We start from the raw sequence: 17,359 nt of genomic DNA, 5'->3' as shown, positions 1-17,359 counted from the left end.
GGCGAATTTTAGCAATCTTGCGAAAATGGAAGAAAGCTTTTCTAGTAATATTCTTCATGTGTGTTTGAAGGGACAGATCGGTCAAATATGACACCTAAATTTTTGACTGAGTCACTCTGGGTGATATTACATTCGTCAATGTTCAGAGCAGTTTCTGAGAACAAGTCACGGCATTTACATGGACCAATAACTAACATTTCGGTCTTTTTAGAATTAAGGCGCAAGAAGTTGAGTGACCTCCATTCTTTTATCTCAGTGAGGCAGGCCTCCAAATCTTCACAGTTTAGTGTGGGGGATTCCTCCATCGGAAGATATAATTGAGTGTCATCTGCGTAGCAATGGAAACTGATATTATACTTGCGAATAATATCACCTAATGGAAGCATGTAAATGCTAAAAAGGAGGAGGCAAGGTACTGAACCCCGCGGAACACCACAGGTAACACTAAAGGGCTCAGATGTCATTTCACCATATTTAACACAGTGCGTCCTTTCTGAGAGGTAGGATCTGAACCTTCAGAGGATGGTTCCTGAGAGACCAATCCATTTTCCAACCGTTCTAGTAAGATATTATGGTCCACAGTGTCAAAGGCAGCAGCAAGAGTGATGAAGCGCCAGAGTCCATTGCCAGTAGTAGATCAAAAAAACTATTCATATGAAAAATAAGTAAAAGACACGATCATATAAATGTGCTTTTTTTAAAATATTTGTAGGTAAAGAAATTTGCATTTATTAGACATAACATTGGCCTCACCGAGAGGAAAACATGATTTTCCGCCATCTTGCTGCTTAGGGTTCCCCCTCAAAAAACGGAAACCTTGCGAAAGGCTTGGCAAAACAATGAGAAGCAAAATGGTGCAGTTTGGTCACTTTGGGTTTCCGTAGTTTGTATTATTCCTTGTCATTTTCAGCACTTGTTTTCGGTTGCACTACACAATACAACTCCATTTAATGGTAAAAAAAATGCGTTTATGAGCTAGTACATTTTTTTTTATTTCAAATCAGTAGTGTTATCTTTAACTATAGCATTTTTACACCACCCAAGTGTTTCTATATGATACACGCTAGGCCTTAAATGACTCAATTTTGTTGTCTCAAGCGGATACACTGACTCAACTGATTTTGGATCTGCTTTTTGGTTTTGCTATTCATGTGCATATTATACAGTTGACCGCTTTAAGAAAGAGGGGCGCAGTCCTGACTACAGCAGAAGGGCAAACCCAAGGCGACGTTTTTCAATAAATAAAAGAACTGCCCTCAGTTACCCTCCATTTCCCTCACTTGAAGAGATAAATTAGCTGGTGGCACAAGGGGGGAAAGTGCTTTCATGTATTGAGGTTAAAAAACAAAACCCGGCAGAAAGATAAAAGGCAAACGAGGGACGGACAAACAAAACTGCCCTAGGAACACATGGACTTTCTCCTCCCAGATGAATCAATATTCTAGGCCTCTCCTCCATTTTGAACTGAAGGGAAGAGCGTACTGAAAAGAGAGATGAGGCCGAGGAAGGAGGGCTTTGATATGTCCTGTTGAGAAAAGGATTCCCATTGGTGGTTTGGGAAAAGAATGCTTGGAGAGAGAAAGAAAACCATGCAATCGGCAGTCCTACTTCAGACTACTGTGTGGTGATAATCTGCTTTTAAAGACTGAGGTAAGTTATACAATCTTTTTGGAACATGGTTTTGTGATAACTGCTTGAAATTCCTGCATCGGACGACAACCCCATTAACTTCTACATATCTTTTATCAGCTGAATGATGGCTTCCAAGGTGGAGTGGCTGATTGTTCTCTTGCTCATACTAAACGAACAAGCTCTTTGCAAAGTGCCAGTAAGCGGTGTTTTTGGAACAGGAGTGACCGCCCAACTATATCCTCAAACACAGCCACAGTTAGACCTCCCTCTTACCGAGATTCCTGCTTCTGAATTAACGCTAAGCCCTTCAGAGAGGAACCTTAATTCTGCCAAACGGATTGTAGCCGTCCTTAAGGAAAAACTACAAGAAAAGATTCCGAATGTCCACAATGAGAGCAATGTAACCTGTAGCGAGCTGCTGTCCGTCAGTGGTCTTGACGACCCTTTATCGTCCCGGTTCCCTCAGGAACTTTTGGGTTTGTCTTTGGTGCCAGTGTTAGTGGTGGCCGGCTGCCAAAATGAAGCGTACGCTCTTGTGGTCAAATTATACAGTCTGCTGGGGGTAGCTGATACGGACGAGCTCCTCCTGGAAGTGGAAGACCTGATCCAGAAGACAAAGCCACCATCTGATCATATTGCATCCATTCAGGACCGCAATCAAACGGAGCGCCACCTCGAAGCTGTCATGTTCAATATCGAGCAGCTGGCCACGGTGGGTTCAGGATGGAAAAAGACGAGGCTAAATTGTGGCGGTTGGACTCGAGTTAACGGGACCATGCTGCTTGGATTGGTGGTCCAGAATACTACCAAGCTGGAGGAAGCTACGGAAACTTGTGAGAGAATTGGGGACATATGTGCCGGGGTCACCAGCGGCGATCATCCTGGACAATACCAGGTGGTTTTAAAGAAAAACAGTCATGTTCTACCATCTGCAGCTAAAGACTGTTGGATCCGTCAATGTAGCCAAGAATTAGCACGCACTGACGCCTCTTTCCGACGCCTGCGGCGCAATGTCCGGGGGAATTGCATCAACCATAATGAGGAGCGAGTGTATAGAGTGATGGAGTGGATCCCCGCAGTTAGCACCCTCTACAACCTGGGAACAGCTGTTTATTACGCGTCGGTCAACTGCACCGAAACGGCAAAGGAAAGAGCCATTCTCACTGCCGTAGATCTCGGCACGGACGCCCTCATGGTCGCCACGGGCGGAGCTGCGGGCGTGGCCGGTTATGCCGTTGGGGCTGGTATTAAGACTGGCGTCAAGGCTGGGGTCAGGCACCTGCTTGGCACTTTGAAGCATGAGGACGATGTGTTGGTGAACCAGTCAAGATGGGAAGAGGGTGTTTTTACTGTAAACTAACAAAATTAACAATAACCATCCATACTGAAACATCCTCATTGTCATATTATTTTTATGCTTGGTATTAACTACTTTCCTGTATTTTTAACAAACTTCAAAACAGTGGTAACTGGTCAACTGGTCTGACTTGAACAGCCACCATGCCACCTAGAGAACTGAAGAAAACTGAAATATAATTTAAACAGTGTTATTAAAATAAGATTAACCAAACCTAAAACTTCGCATTCAACACTTAGAACAAAGTAAGAGTGTCCTTTAACTGTGATTTATGTTAAACGTCTATTTTCTTGTCCTTCGTTCACTGAATTGCCGACTTTTGTTCAAATTATTTTTTTCCTCTTAAATTTACCACTCATCAAACCTAGAACTAGTCCAGTGGGTAACAGTTTGGGTGTTACAACTGCCTCATCACCTTTGTGTCAATTGTACTCAAGCCGCTCAACCCTTAATGAGGAAATCACCGATATTGTGTTAAAACGGATGAAAGCTCGACTTGAGTTTGTATGATTTTCTCAGGGATGTGCATGTTTAGACATCTTGTGAACTGAAATTCATGTTTTTTGTCTTTTATTGTGTGTTTCACTCAAAGAAGCAAGTTTACACTGTAAAATAAAACACAACTTACATAATTATGACTTAATAAATGTAGACGTTATGAAAAAAGTACAGAACCATGACTACACATTGATCGGTAGTGACATATTTCAGTATTACGACATCTACTTATTGTCTGAATATTGAACTGAAAAACGTGGAATTTAGCATCTCTGCTTTAAAGTGTGTCATAGTTTATGAATCTAAGAAGTTTGTTTTCACTATGAATTAAAAGTCAAATGTGAACAGTGAGCAACAGGTGCTAAAAACCTTTCTAAATTGTCCAAGGTTTTTAAATAAGATCCACCCGAGCAAATGTGGACTGAAAACACAATTGTCAAACTTGTAGCCCGCGGACCTAATGTAGCCCACCACCTAATCATATGTGGCCCACACGATAGTGCTGAGAGACGCACAAGGGAGAAAAGAGCAAACAATGACCTGCAGTTTGAAATATGTCCACTAGATGTCACCAAAGCCAGATGCCACTCACAAAACACACTGTAGCTGTATTTACTGACTGACATTAATCAACCAGAGAACTTTGAGGAAACCGGTCCTGTTATTTTACTTAAAACACAGCTGTTTAAGCTAGTACGAAAACAAAATAAAAATAAAAATAGTGCAGGTAAACATTTTCATATACAAATAAAAACAAGCAGAAATACTTTTAAATCGTTGATAAAATCATTTAGATTCGTATTTGTGTGCTATTTTTGTGACTTTCCAGTCTGTATGAGAATACAAAAGTTAAATAAACCGTAATGGAAATGAAATTAATTGTTGTGTTATCTTTTTTTCAATTATTATTTAATTCACAGTTGATAAACACAACAAGAGATTGAATCTTATTGAAGGGGAAAAAATATCGAGGTGAAAAAAACCCTATATTTTATAATCAAAATTTTACATCTTGGAATCATAATTTAATCATGAGCCTCCAAAAAGACCTCCAACCCTCCAACTAAAGAACACTTTTTATCAATTTATCAATTAGTATGGCCCGCATGAGGTTTTTCTACCATATGGCCCCTCGGCTAAAATTATTTTGAAACCCCTCTCTTGTAGGGACACTTCAACTATTTAGCCATTAGTTTTTGCTGTACGGTGTTGTGTGGTGGTCAACAAACTGCGGCACTGGAGCCACATGTGGCTCTTTAGCGATGCCCTCGTGGCTCCCTGGATATTTTTCAAAAATTGTTGAAAATAGAAAAAAATGGGTTTTCACCGATACTTTTTGTGATTTTGGCATGTTCTATTAACATTTTCCAATGCTTATAAATTGACTCATTTTATATTTATAAGGCCCCCTTTGAATGTTATCTAAAATTAGAGTTAGAAAAGTGTTTGACTTTTTGGGGATCCAAACATTTTTGCTTTTGTTTTCCTTGGCCCATCATTGCTCTTTCAATATTTTGGGTTGCTGACCCCTGAAGTCAACCAAAAACGTTGCTATACATTTTGTAGTGCTATAAAGCACAAAGAAGAATACAAACTGCAGAGCCTCAAAGTAACCAAACCTTCTTCCATTTTTTTGCTTTGCACAGCCTTTCATAAAGTTTTTGTTTTTTGGGGGTACCTGTGTGACAGCAAGGTGACAGACAATATTGTCTGCTCCCTCCATCCATCCATTATCTGCACCGCTTATCCTCAGTAGGGTCGCGGGGGTGCTGGAGCCCATCCCAGCCATCTCCGGGCAGTGGGCAGGGCACACCCTGAACTGGTTGCCAGCCAGTAGCAGGGCACACAGAGAGAGACAATTTGCTGGCTCATTCACACCTAGGGGCAATTTTGACCGGCCAATCAACCTGACATGCATGTTTTTGGAATGTGGGAGGAAACCCACACAAGCACGGGTAGAACATGCAAACTCTGCACAGGAGGATTGGTAGCTGATTTGAACCCATGACCTCACACGCGCTAACCACTGCTCCGCCGTGCTGCCCCCAGGTGAGACCAATGTTATGTAAAATAAATACTAATTTCTTGACCTACAATTATTTTTCTAAATGCTTTTTTATATGATAGTTTATGTATTTTTTGCTCATTAGTCAAATCAATATTGTGGTTTATTTTCAATGAATAGTTTTTTTTCCAACGAGGATGCACTAAATAATACACAGTGTCTTTTTAAACAAATTGCAATTGTACCTTGACCACACGAGGGCGCAGGAGCGTTCTCATTAGAAGTGTTTAGTTTATGTTCAGCCTCCACACAGTGCATTAAGCACAGAGCATAAGCAATGAATATGAAGTGTAGACAAAAACTGGAGTAGACCCTCTCAATGGACCCCATAAAATATATATTTAGCACCAATGAAGAGACAAAAAAGTTTAAAGATAAAGTTTGGGTTGCATTAAAATAATTACAATTATATCAAGTTAATATTGTTGCCAACATTGTACTTCTAATAAAAAAAATGTACCCGGTACATAAATACAGTTCTGTATCGTGCAACTGACTAAATAAGCCCCCAAAAATGTTAGTATTATGCGACAAAAGATACCAAGTCAAATCAAGTCATTTTTATTTGTATAGCCCTTAATCACAAAGAGTCTCAAAGGGCTGTGCACGGACTATTATTACACCATCCCCTGATCTGGAACCAACATAATGGAAAGGAAAAACTCACAAACCTCAACATTGGGAAAATGAAGAAACCTTGAGAAGGGACCGCTCATGTGGTAATCCCCCTTTCAGGATGACCAGGCTGCAATGGATGTTGCAATTACAAATAGTACAGAGATATTGTCAACAAATACCTGGAATAAAAGAAATGGAAATCTTGTGAAAGAATTGCAAAAACAATCGACGTTTGTAGGCCCTGCAACCTTTGCAATCATACATTAGTCAATTCATTCAAAAGTGAAAAATAATTTTGCATTGCGGGAAACTCAGCAAAATGTAACGTGATGTCAATCAAGATTTGGACATGTTTGATAATGATTTAGTTGCCACACTTGGGGTTGCTGTTGCTCACTGTTGTTTCAAGCGTTGCTCACCGACTTTGTGTGAACGCTCAGACCCGTGGAAAATTAGAGGGAACATTGCCCCCAGCTAAAATACGTTTGACACCCATCTCATCTCATTAGCTGCACCGCTTATCCTCAGGAGGGTCGCGGGGGTGCTGGAGCCCATCCCAGCAATCATCGGGCAGTGGGCAGGGGACACCCTGAACTGGTTGCCAATCGCAGGGCACACGGGGACAGACAACTCACTCGCTCAGTCACACAATTTGGGACCGGCCAATTCACCTGAAATGCATGTCTTTGGAATGTGGGAGGAAACCGGAGTGCCCGGAGGAAACCCACGCAAGCACGGGGAGAACATACAAACTCCGCACAGTAAGGCCGGGCGCTGGATTTGAACCCACACAGGAGGTTCCCAAGACCTTAGAACTGTGCCGCACATGCGCTAACCACTGCACCGCCGTGCTGCCTCGTTTGACACCCCTGCTCCCCCCAAAAAAGACAGAATTAGTTTGGGATTGCTAGTAATTGCCACATGCAACATGGCGGATGCGCTAACGTTTTCTAAAGGGTTCAAATTTGTAAGCGGAGAGGTCTCACCAGATTTTGGCGGGTTTTGTCGCCGTCGTGACGTAGATGCGTAAGGTTCAATTGGGAGGGGGATAGGGGGCGGACTGGGACTACTGTGGCGGCAACACGGTTGAGCGAGAGGAGGCGCAGGCTAGTCGGCAGGAGACGTTGCGGAGCCGCGGGGATTTGTGTCACTTAACGCTCGCTTCGCAACCACCCACTCGGTCAATATGTCCGACGACGAACAGGGCCAGACCATTGCCGAAGACCTTGTGGTCAACAAGTACAAGATTGGGGGCGACATAGCCAACCGTGAGTGCCTGTGTCGGCCTTTACAAATGCGGCCATGTGGTTTACATGCAAGGCACACGTAGGCTAACCGAGCTAGCACCGCGCATGCTAACTGGCTAGCTGGCTAACAGGTGCCGACATAGGTCTTCCAGTCACTTCAAAATATGTTTTATATTGTCATTTTTTTTGACGCAAAAGTAAAAATAACACCAATTCAGTGGTGTGCTATCGTAAAGTTAGCCTTTTCATTCAACCGATGTGCAACTCTAACATACTTGTGCACTATAACCATAAACTCCTTTGACGATTACAAATAAAGTATCATTTTAATCTCTTGATCGTTTACATTTGATTGTCCACCGTTGACATTGTTTCCTGTACTCTTATCTCTATATGTATAAAACAATCATCTAACAGACCCAGTGATATTTCGATGTCATGTTTTTAGACTGATGACGATGTGAATAATGAATGAATGAATGATCACATAAATGTGCATTTTTAAAAATTCGTAAGTCAAGAAATTTTAAACATGAGGCCAAACTCACCATTAACCCTATTTTTTGACGTATATTTTCAGTCTGATCCCTATACCCATATGTTATGGTGTGAATAATGAGCTATAAAAGACATACCATAACCATACAGCTAGCTTAAACAAACTGCAGTTATTTGCTTATTGGCTTTATGAAACCCATAAATAGGAAATGGTTGTATTTCCTATAAAATAAATTAATAAAATAATTATTGATGCATTTGTTTAATACATGAATGGATTATAATTCTATCCTAATAATTGCTTCAAAATAATTATTAATACTGAACAGATTTTGTCAATGAAGCCTGATAACATTTACATTTCTAAAATTAAAACATATCATGGTTTTACTGTGTTATTACCATGTTCATTATTGGAAAAATGGGGTTTAATAGACTCGATTATTTAATAAATACTTTACCCAAATATTACAATTACCCGGTATTACATTTATTTTATTGTGATTTACTATTTTAATCACAAGGTTCTAATTGTTAAATGACCTCCAGCAGCAGACTAATTTTATTTACAATTGCAATTAATTATGCCTTGAACAATCATCAAACATCGATCTTTAGTGAGTCTAGGGACAGATCTAAGGAAAATCATATTGCATACCAAGCAAAAAAACAAGAGCATCCACTTTGTATGTAACCACGCCTGAACATTGCAGATTCTTCAAAGTTTTGCCAGTTGACAATTTCTCATATTCTGTTTTCTGCCTTTACTGGCCTACAATAGTTTCGCATGCTTAGACCCAAAGTAAGGCTCTTGACTGCGGCCTTCTCCAGCTCTAACCAGCAAGTGGCTCTATTTAGTGGCAGGCACTAGAGTCCTTTCTGCTTACACTCTGTTCCATGATACAGCGACTTCTATTTGTCTATTATTACACATTGCCTTTTTAAACTTATTGAGGGATGATCATTGTATTTTAGAGCTTATAATCATGAGAATTATAACAAAATGATATTAAAAAGTCATGTGTTGAGCGATATGTACTTGCCGATAGAATGTAGTCACGTTCCACTGCCTTTAGTCTGTTAGTCGTTGCTATAAGTTAAGGCCAGTTTACTGTTGCGACTTGGATTGCTTCGGTTCAAAATTATGTTGGAGAGACAAAGATTGTTCCTGTGCCTGAGTCTCCCCATACATTTTGACTGTTCTCATAGCAACCAACAAAGAAGTAGCTAAACTCTTTGATGATGAGTCTTTGCAGCCATAAAATCACGCCCACCGACCACTTAAAGGTAGGGCAAGGTTTAGATCCAATACATATCATGTTTATTTTCAAACAATAGCAAATGAATATTAAATAGTGATGTTTTTATGATGATATTTGGGGGGAAAAAACTACTTTGGTGAGTGTCATTCAGTTGTCAAATCTAGCTTTTAGTATTTAGAGATACCAGTCTCTGTTTTGGAAACACTGGAATGATGGCTTTATTTTGAAATGTTATTATGTTGTGTCGATTTTTCTTTGTTAATTTTTGTCTCGTTCCTTGTAAAATTGGACCTTTGAGTTTGCAAAGTAAAATTTAACTGAACAGACATCTAGATATGCCTGTAAAATTGATGATCAATAATGAAATCCAAAGTAAACAAGCGTGGAACTTTTTCAACTTTCAAAAGTAAAACCAATGTAAATACTGTATAACTTAGCTATTCAAGTTTGCGGACACTGACAATTTGCAATTATTTATTTACGAAAATAAAATGGCAGCAACTCAAGTATTTACTATAGACGTATTTCAGACTGAGCTGCACATTTGGCACAATTGTAAAAAATGCATTCCTACTGCCGCCAATACAAGCTTTATTTTTGAGGTGTTCCTTCAGGGCTGTTGTCGTCAAGCCAGTGTCATTATGTGGACAGGATACAGCTTCATATTACCCAATTTATTGAGATGAATTTTACACTGGTTAAGCTACTCTTTAAATTCTATCTACTTTTTTTTCTTCTAGAGGCTTTGCGGCTGCTTGTGGAGGCAGCCAAGGCCGGAGTGTCTGTGCTCAGCCTATGTGACAAAGGTGATGCCTACATAATGACTGAAACTGGAAAGGTATTCAAGAAGGAGAAAGACGTGAAGAAAGGTGAGGGAAGCACGTCATCTGGGGAATGCTGTGGATGATACACTTAAAACCATGGTGGTTCTCTATGCTTATCTACAGGCATCGCCTTTCCCACCAGTGTCTCCGTGAATAACTGTGTTTGCCACTTCTCCCCTTTGAAGAGTGACCCAGACTACGTGCTTAAAGATGGAGATCTAGTTAAAATGTAGGCAGTGTCCCTCACACCTCCCTTTAGATTTTTGTAAAAAGATAGTACATTGTTTTGGTCATTTTAAATATATATGTTCTAAAATAAATAAAAGTCTTATTAGAATTGAAATGGTAAAATGTAAAATAAATATTCATCAAATGAACAAAACACAATGCCAAAGGTGGTTATTTCTTCACTGTGGTAAGAAAAACACTGTGTCTTTGTTTGGATTTACAATGTTAATTTTTTGGTACATAGTGTCTGCTTTTATTATTATAGCATGGCTCCAAAAGGGCAATAATTGATAAAATTGTTATCTTTTTATCAAACCAATAAATGTGAGTTCATATTTTGCTATTATCTGTCAAATAAATATTGACATAATTGTCAGTTAAGTCACAATCATTTGAATAGTCCTAAACACAAGTATTCAAGGTCTGCAAAGACCATTGTTACAACATCCCCTGATCTGAAACCTCTAAGAAGGTAAGTAAAGAATATATTTTATTGTAAATTAAAAAACTGCACAGGGAAAATTAAGAAACCTTGCAAATGGGTCGCACATTAAGTAATCACCTTCCAGGATGACTTTGCTGCAATTCATTTTGCAAGGGCATCAACAGAAATACACAGTCAACATCAACAATAAACAAGTAATAACTACAATCATGCTAAAAGTCAATCTTAAAATGACAGCATTTCTTTCCCTTCAAACATTGTTTTCTTTGCAAATATATATTTGGTGCATTAAAAAAGATATACTATATTTGAATGTCGGCATTGTTCTGGTTAAATATGTCTTGGCAAGTCAGGGTCGTGTATTATTTTTAAAGGTCTCCAGTTACTTGGTTTGTCCTTGCGACCCTACACAAATACACACAATCGGGGGACTGTGATGCTAATTTTCCACTAATTGAGATATTCATAACATTTTGGACAAATGTGTGTACTCATGTAAAATGCGTCTTTGTTTTTCTTTTCCAGTGATCTTGGTGTTCATGTTGATGGATTTATCGCAAACGTTGCTCACAGCTTAGTGGTGGGAGCTACTAAGGTAAGAACATTTGGACCTGGAACACAGAGCATCCCCTAATTTGCTTGAACTTTTTTATTTCTTTGCAGGAGAATCCTGTCACGGGACGCAAAGCCGATGTCATCACAGCTGCCCACCTTTGCGCAGAAGCCGCGATGCGCCTTGTTAAACCTGGTAACAAGGTATAGCTTATTATTAAACAAATACCCGAGATATTAGACGGCACATTCTTTAATTTGTCATTCAATTTTGTTTAAAAACAGAACACTCAGGTGACAGAGGCTTGGGACAAGATCTCCAAGTCTTTCAAATGTTCCCCTATTGAGGGTGAGAACTCCACAAAAACATCTATGATGACATTTCCCTCAAACTAAGCATTGATTGCCTCATCTTTTATGTTATGAAGGTATGTTGTCTCATCAATTAAAGCAGCACATCATTGATGGAGAGAAGACCATCATTCAGAACCCAACCGATCAACAAAGGTTTTTTTTAAAATATAGAATAGAATATACCTTTATTGTCATTGTTACAAAAAGGGTTAACATATTGTGACAACGAAATTGGGCATTACACTCCAGTTTTACACATTCACAGTGAGGTATGAGCCAGAAGATAAAGGAACAGAGAAGATAAGGTTATAAAAACAAGGAAAATAAGGTTATAGTTATAATTTACATGGTATTTACACAAGAAATGTCGGCATGTGGGATGTTACATACAGTTGTTATCGTGATACTGTTGGTATCGTAAGGGTTGTGCAATATTGCATTTGGTGCAAAAGTCATCATAGTGTAAAAAAATAGTCAGCATATGCATTGGTGCAAACAGTCATCATAGTGCAGAACAAATAAATGGTCAGACATTGTGCAAGGTGAGCAGTAAACATAGTGCAGTCGACATGTGCAAGAACATAGACATGAGTACCATTATATTCGTATGAGGTAGTGTTGGCAAGAGTTTTCGTTTTTTTTGTGCGGTGTCTTTTTTGAGCAGTGAACAATATATATTCATATATCATTTTAGCTGAAGTCAGTTCTTTAATTTAGGTTCTTCTAATCTTGCATCTACTTATCGTGTAATGGAATGCCTTGAGAAGTGTTTGTTTGTTCCTTTCCTGACTTTGTGATTTATTGTTATTTTCAGGAAGGATCATGAAAAGGCTGAGTTCGAGGTGCATGAAGTATACGCTGTGGACGTTTTGGTCAGCACGGGAGAAGGGAAGGTCAGTTACATAATAACCAGCCCGTCTGATTGTCCTAAAAGAAATGCATTATGAACATTACTAGATATTTAATCCATTCACTGCTAATGACTGCTGCATACATCAATGATACATATTGACTGTTTAAGGCGTCAGTTCTCCATTTTCCTTTCAATAAGGCTGGCAGTGTGCTATTTGCGGTCTTGCATGTTTTACCCCAAAAAATAGTAATTAGTTACTCGCTACTTGATTTAAAAGTGACACACTTCCCCCCCTAGACTGCTGACACAAAAAAGTAGTGTGTTACTCCGCAAACATTAGCAATTACTGTATATCGTCTCGTAGAAATTGACCCACTCAATAGATTTAAAATAGTCACATAATCAAAGAAATATAAAAGTGTATACCAACCTGTGGAAGGAGTGAATCCTTCATATTTCTTTGCTTGTGCAATCTTGAGAGCTTGTAAACAAAGGCACTCTTTATCTAATTTGGCAGTGCTTCAAACCACTTGAAGATCTGCTGCATTACTGGGTACTGACCCCAAGATGTTATATTTTTTTTCTCTGGTCTGATGTATTGCAAAAACTTTTACTCAAAAGAAAAACTTAGCTCACGTTTACCGTAAATTTTGGGCTTATGTTTGGCCCAATGGTTTTCAGTTGGTTTGTTATTCCTGTATAATCCAAGCACCCTTCCCCACGCGCTCCCTACCATTGGCTACTAGTGTCACACAACAAAATATGTGTACATTTGTGGACTTGCTGATAGGGAGAATCCTCCCTGATACACTGTCCTGAAACCGGGCCACCGTGGCTGTATTCAGTTGTACTTTGTATTGAAATATAAACAAGCCCACTGTTAAATAGGTATTGCTGGCGGATCGAGGGTTGTATGTGAAAACGTGAGTGACCAGGGGTTTTTCAGCAGTCAGAGTGCATTCTTTTATGTAATCTGCATTAAAGGAGTAGCAGAATAACACAGTAATGTACCATGTAGTAACAACAGTGGAGTTACAAAATTGTATTTATAGTCAGTACTCATTACTGGGAAAATTAAACGCATTCCAGGAAACAGTTAGTCCCCATATTTTCCATTATTTGTGTACGTGTGAATTCCTCCACCATACCAGATGCATATATGATGTAAATTAATCACAGAAGAAATGTGCATCTGATGTCTAACATCAGGCCCGGGATGGAGGTCTGAGGACTACCATATATAAAAGGGACCCCAGTAAGCAGTATGGCCTCAAGATGAAGACTTCCCGTAACTTTTTCAGTGAGGTTGAACGTCGCTTTGATGCCATGCCCTTTACTCTTAGGTGAGAAAATGACCACCAGCTTTTACGGTTTCTTTCCAGTATTGTTCCTCATGATAAATATTGAACACCTTCCTTGTTTTTAACCCAGAGCTTTCCAGGATGAAGCCAAGGCCCGATTAGGGGTTGTGGAATGTGCCAAGCATGAGCTCCTGCAACCCTTTAGCGTTCTACATGAAAAAGAAGGTAAAGTTGCCCTCACTTGTTTTGGTTCTTCAAGTATGTAATGGAACATGTCAGTTATCTTGAACTTCTTTATTTTAGGAGAGTTTGTCGCTCAGTTTAAGTTCACAGTGCTGCTGATGGCAAATGGGCCTCACAGGATCACCAACGGGCCCTTTGAGGCAGAGTTATACAAATCGAAGCATGAAGTCCAGGACGCAGAGCTAAAGGTACGGAGATCTCGAGCAGAACAATGCCAAAGGTTTAAGGATGGTCAGTGGGCCGGCCACATATAGTCTTGATATGGTCTTTACATATTCCAACTTTGACCTATTTAAAAAAGATACCTTAAGTTCACTGCCAAAATTAACATTAACCCTGTGGCCTGCGTTTATTTTTTTTTTTTTTTTTTTTTTTTATTTATTTTTTTTTATTATTTTTTTTTTCCTTCATGACAATGCATGTTAGGGTACATTACATTACGTGAACTTTAAATTGTGATAGCTCAGCAATTTAGGAGTATTTCTGGATTTCCAAACTGCTCAGTGGCATCAGACCTATCCATACATGTATAGTTTTCCATTTATTTTATCCGCCCACTCCCTTTTTCCTCTCTTAAGTATGAGTAACAGTGCCCAACTGTGTTCAGGGCATTTAATTTTTTTCAGCGCTCCCTTTTTTGAAGTGATTTTTAGTTTTTATCCCTACTTATTCTTATATTTTTTTTCTCTTCAAAGTCTTTATTACATGTTTAACCCTGGATTGCCATGTCAAATCTCGTCGCATACAATGTTTCACTGTTGTTAATATCGATGACAAAAAAGACTATTCTTTTCTACCTGCTTTTATCCTTTCTTATTAGCGTTTCACCCAACCCCGCACATTAGGCTTGAGGAAAGGAGGTGGGTTGGGGTGGAGAGGTGAGTTGGGGTGAGTTCTCGCGCATGCTCAAAGTAAGAAAAAGACTGTTTCAAATGAAGTCCAAATGCTAAGCCAAATCCCATAAAAGATGGGGGGGGGAAATGGATTCGAGCCCATCTGAGACACCTACAGTAGTAGTTTGACTGTTATTTTTGTCCTAATTAATGTTCTCAACACAAGGTGCGAGTAAAGTTCTTTTGTAAAAATGCCACAAAATACTGCCAGCGGGGATACCAACGAGTTTACCAGCTGTGCAAACAGCACTGGGAGAGGGGAAGAAGCTGTGCACGAGCTGTGTGTATAGATGCACCCACTCCCACTGTATATCTAATCAAATTGTTCTAGGTGCTTTGCTGGAGTTTTGGGGTATAAACAGTTTGTACTGTGGGTGTGTATCATAAAGTGTCTCGACAGTGATCCTAGTTTAATGAGCTTCCATATAAAAGGTGACACATATGATGCGCAGGGGGTAAACCAGTGTATGCTGTCAGGCCTCTGCTGATGAATGAAGGGATGCATGGCACAGCAACTCACCCCTTGTTATGCCGTGGGCTTAATGTTCAGTGTCAGGTTGGGTAGATTGAAGCGGAATAAATTCCCGCTTTTAGGTTAAAAAAATGTCAAGACTGAATGAGACTCTTTTGAGTTACAAACGTATTTGTTAAAAGCTTTGGACAAGGCAAAAGTACTATTTTATTGCAATGAAATATTTCCCACGGAATGAAGCGTGAGCGTCTTTCTTGTACTATTTTGTGGATTCTGATCGGAGGATAGGAAAAACCACGTGCACGTAAAAGGATTCTGATGGGACGATTTATTTGGTTACATGGTGTGATATACAGTGCTGGCCACTAAAGGACACTCTAACCTAATAATAAACATGGACAGAATTTAGAACTTTTTTGACAAGGAGGGCAAGCGAACATAACAAAATACTTAAGGCTGTATCTTTTTCTAACAAATTCCTTTCAATGATTAATGTGATACATTATAGCAGGTCATTGTTAGAAAATAGATGGGAGTCTTGAGAAATTTACCAGCGGCCTTCAAGTTGTAGATGGCTTAGCAAAAGGAGTTCCATGCACCTGTTTCATAACAGATAGGAGTCGACCAGTGAGTTTCCGAATTGTAGCTTTCAATTAGAGACAAATTCCTTGGGCTTGGGAAACTTATTGTCTTGGCCTTGAAGGTGCTTGTTCCTGAAAACAACTTGAAGAAGTAACGGGTTTTGAGTACACTATAGAAATATATAAACGAATAATGATAATAATGATATAAAAGTATAAAGTACATATTGGCTGTAAAATGTAGAATAGAGTATAAATGGCACAATTAGACCATAATTTCTCCGACACCCGCAATTATAAAATTGGTCTGTCCGTATTGTAAAGTCTTGCTATTACAGCATCTGTTTCAACAGTTATCTTCTCACTACAAAGAACACATTTGTCTTTTTCCTAGACTTTACTACAGAGCTCTGCAAGCAGGAAAACGCAGAAGAAGAAGAAAAAGAAGGTATTTTTCTAAGACTAATCCATCACTGTAATCAGTGTGTCTACTAAGCTGCAGTAAGGAGCTGCTCTTTACTCATCCACTTCTTTGCCGTCATTTCAATCAGGCCTCAAAGACGGCAGAAAACGCAGCAGGACAGCCGAGTGAGGAAATGGAGGCAGCAAAATAACAGTCCGTCCTCACACCCGCGCACGAAAAACCCAAAGAGAAGCAAGAAAACGACCCTGCTCTCCTAACCGTCATTGTTTCAGAAATCCTCCAATTCATAAAAACGAGCACTGGAACTAGGAGGGAATGTTTCAGAAAGCGACATGAAGTGTTTGACGCCTAACCCTTTACTGCATTACACAAAGCATCAATGAATTAGGACTGTGCTTGAAATTTTGCTCCCTGTACTAGTCGCGATTGAAAATTCCTTTTTAAAATCTCTTACATTGGGCATTCATTTGACTAACAGTTTGTGGTTTTGATGGCTAAATCTGATAATACAATTATGGGGCTGTGGCTTTTTTCAGAAGATAACCAATATGGATATGCTCATTTAAAAAACAAAAAACAGATTAGCTGTTTTGGTGGTTGGATCATCCCGGTTTACATGTTGGATAGACATGCAGTAAAGGGTTTAATTCGGTTGTTATTCATGAAAATCATTTTAGAGTTCTACAAGTGAGAAAGCAAATGCCATTGTGTTTGCAACAATTGAAGTGTTCATAAACGTGATCGGGTCATATTTGTCTAAGGAATATTCCCACCTTTATGTTTAGACGTTAAAAGGGAAAGTTGGTGTTTGGGAACAAACGTGCTAAACTAACTGCCATTAAACGACTGGAGGAATTGTGCAGGTTTTATGCTGCTAAAGATGTTCTCTCACGTTGGAGTGTTGTAGATGGGTCCAGATTGGAGCGGATGCACAGTCCTGTAATGAAGCCTTGTCAGGCTAGTAATTTTCATATTTGTTTTCAATAAAGGCACATCTATGCCCAACATTTTC

General features: G+C 39.4%; 2 protein-coding genes and 1 long non-coding RNA gene across 3 annotated transcripts in view; 2 read left to right on the top strand and 1 right to left on the bottom strand.

Moving 5' to 3' along the window:
* Positions 1-9,100, bottom strand: part of LOC148364345 (uncharacterized) — a 17,135-nt gene extending 8,035 nt beyond the window's left edge. Inside the window, exons 1-2 of the long non-coding RNA XR_015850748.1 lie at positions 8,959-9,100; positions 6,224-6,297 (exon numbers count right to left, since the gene is read on the bottom strand). This is a non-coding gene — a long non-coding RNA (uncharacterized LOC148364345). The remainder of the gene's footprint in view (positions 1-6,223; positions 6,298-8,958) is intronic.
* Positions 1,467-4,362, top strand: apof (apolipoprotein F). The gene is made up of 2 exons (XM_088338406.1): positions 1,467-1,650; positions 1,750-4,362. The coding sequence occupies exon 2, from the start codon at positions 1,754-1,756 to the stop codon at positions 2,990-2,992; it is 1,239 nt and encodes a 412-aa protein (XP_088194532.1). The 5' UTR covers positions 1,467-1,650; positions 1,750-1,753; the 3' UTR covers positions 2,993-4,362.
* LOC148364344 (proliferation-associated protein 2G4-like) lies at positions 7,213-17,359 on the top strand. Its single transcript, XM_088338407.1, has 13 exons — positions 7,213-7,438; positions 9,918-10,046; positions 10,125-10,230; positions 11,200-11,269; positions 11,338-11,430; positions 11,512-11,575; positions 11,655-11,733; positions 12,395-12,473; positions 13,643-13,776; positions 13,865-13,959; positions 14,038-14,165; positions 16,318-16,371; positions 16,475-17,359. Exons 1-13 carry the CDS (start codon positions 7,357-7,359, stop codon positions 16,535-16,537), a joined length of 1,176 nt encoding a protein of 391 aa, XP_088194533.1. The 5' UTR covers positions 7,213-7,356; the 3' UTR covers positions 16,538-17,359.

The sequence above is a fragment of the Urocampus carinirostris genome, chromosome 6 (genome assembly GCF_059441175.1).
Source record: "Urocampus carinirostris isolate Australia breed hairy pipefish chromosome 6, RoL_Ucar_1.0, whole genome shotgun sequence".
NCBI lineage: Eukaryota > Metazoa > Chordata > Actinopteri > Syngnathiformes > Syngnathidae > Urocampus > Urocampus carinirostris.
The sequence above is the reverse complement of the archived record's forward strand: the minus strand, read 5'-3'. Positions and strand labels throughout refer to the sequence as shown.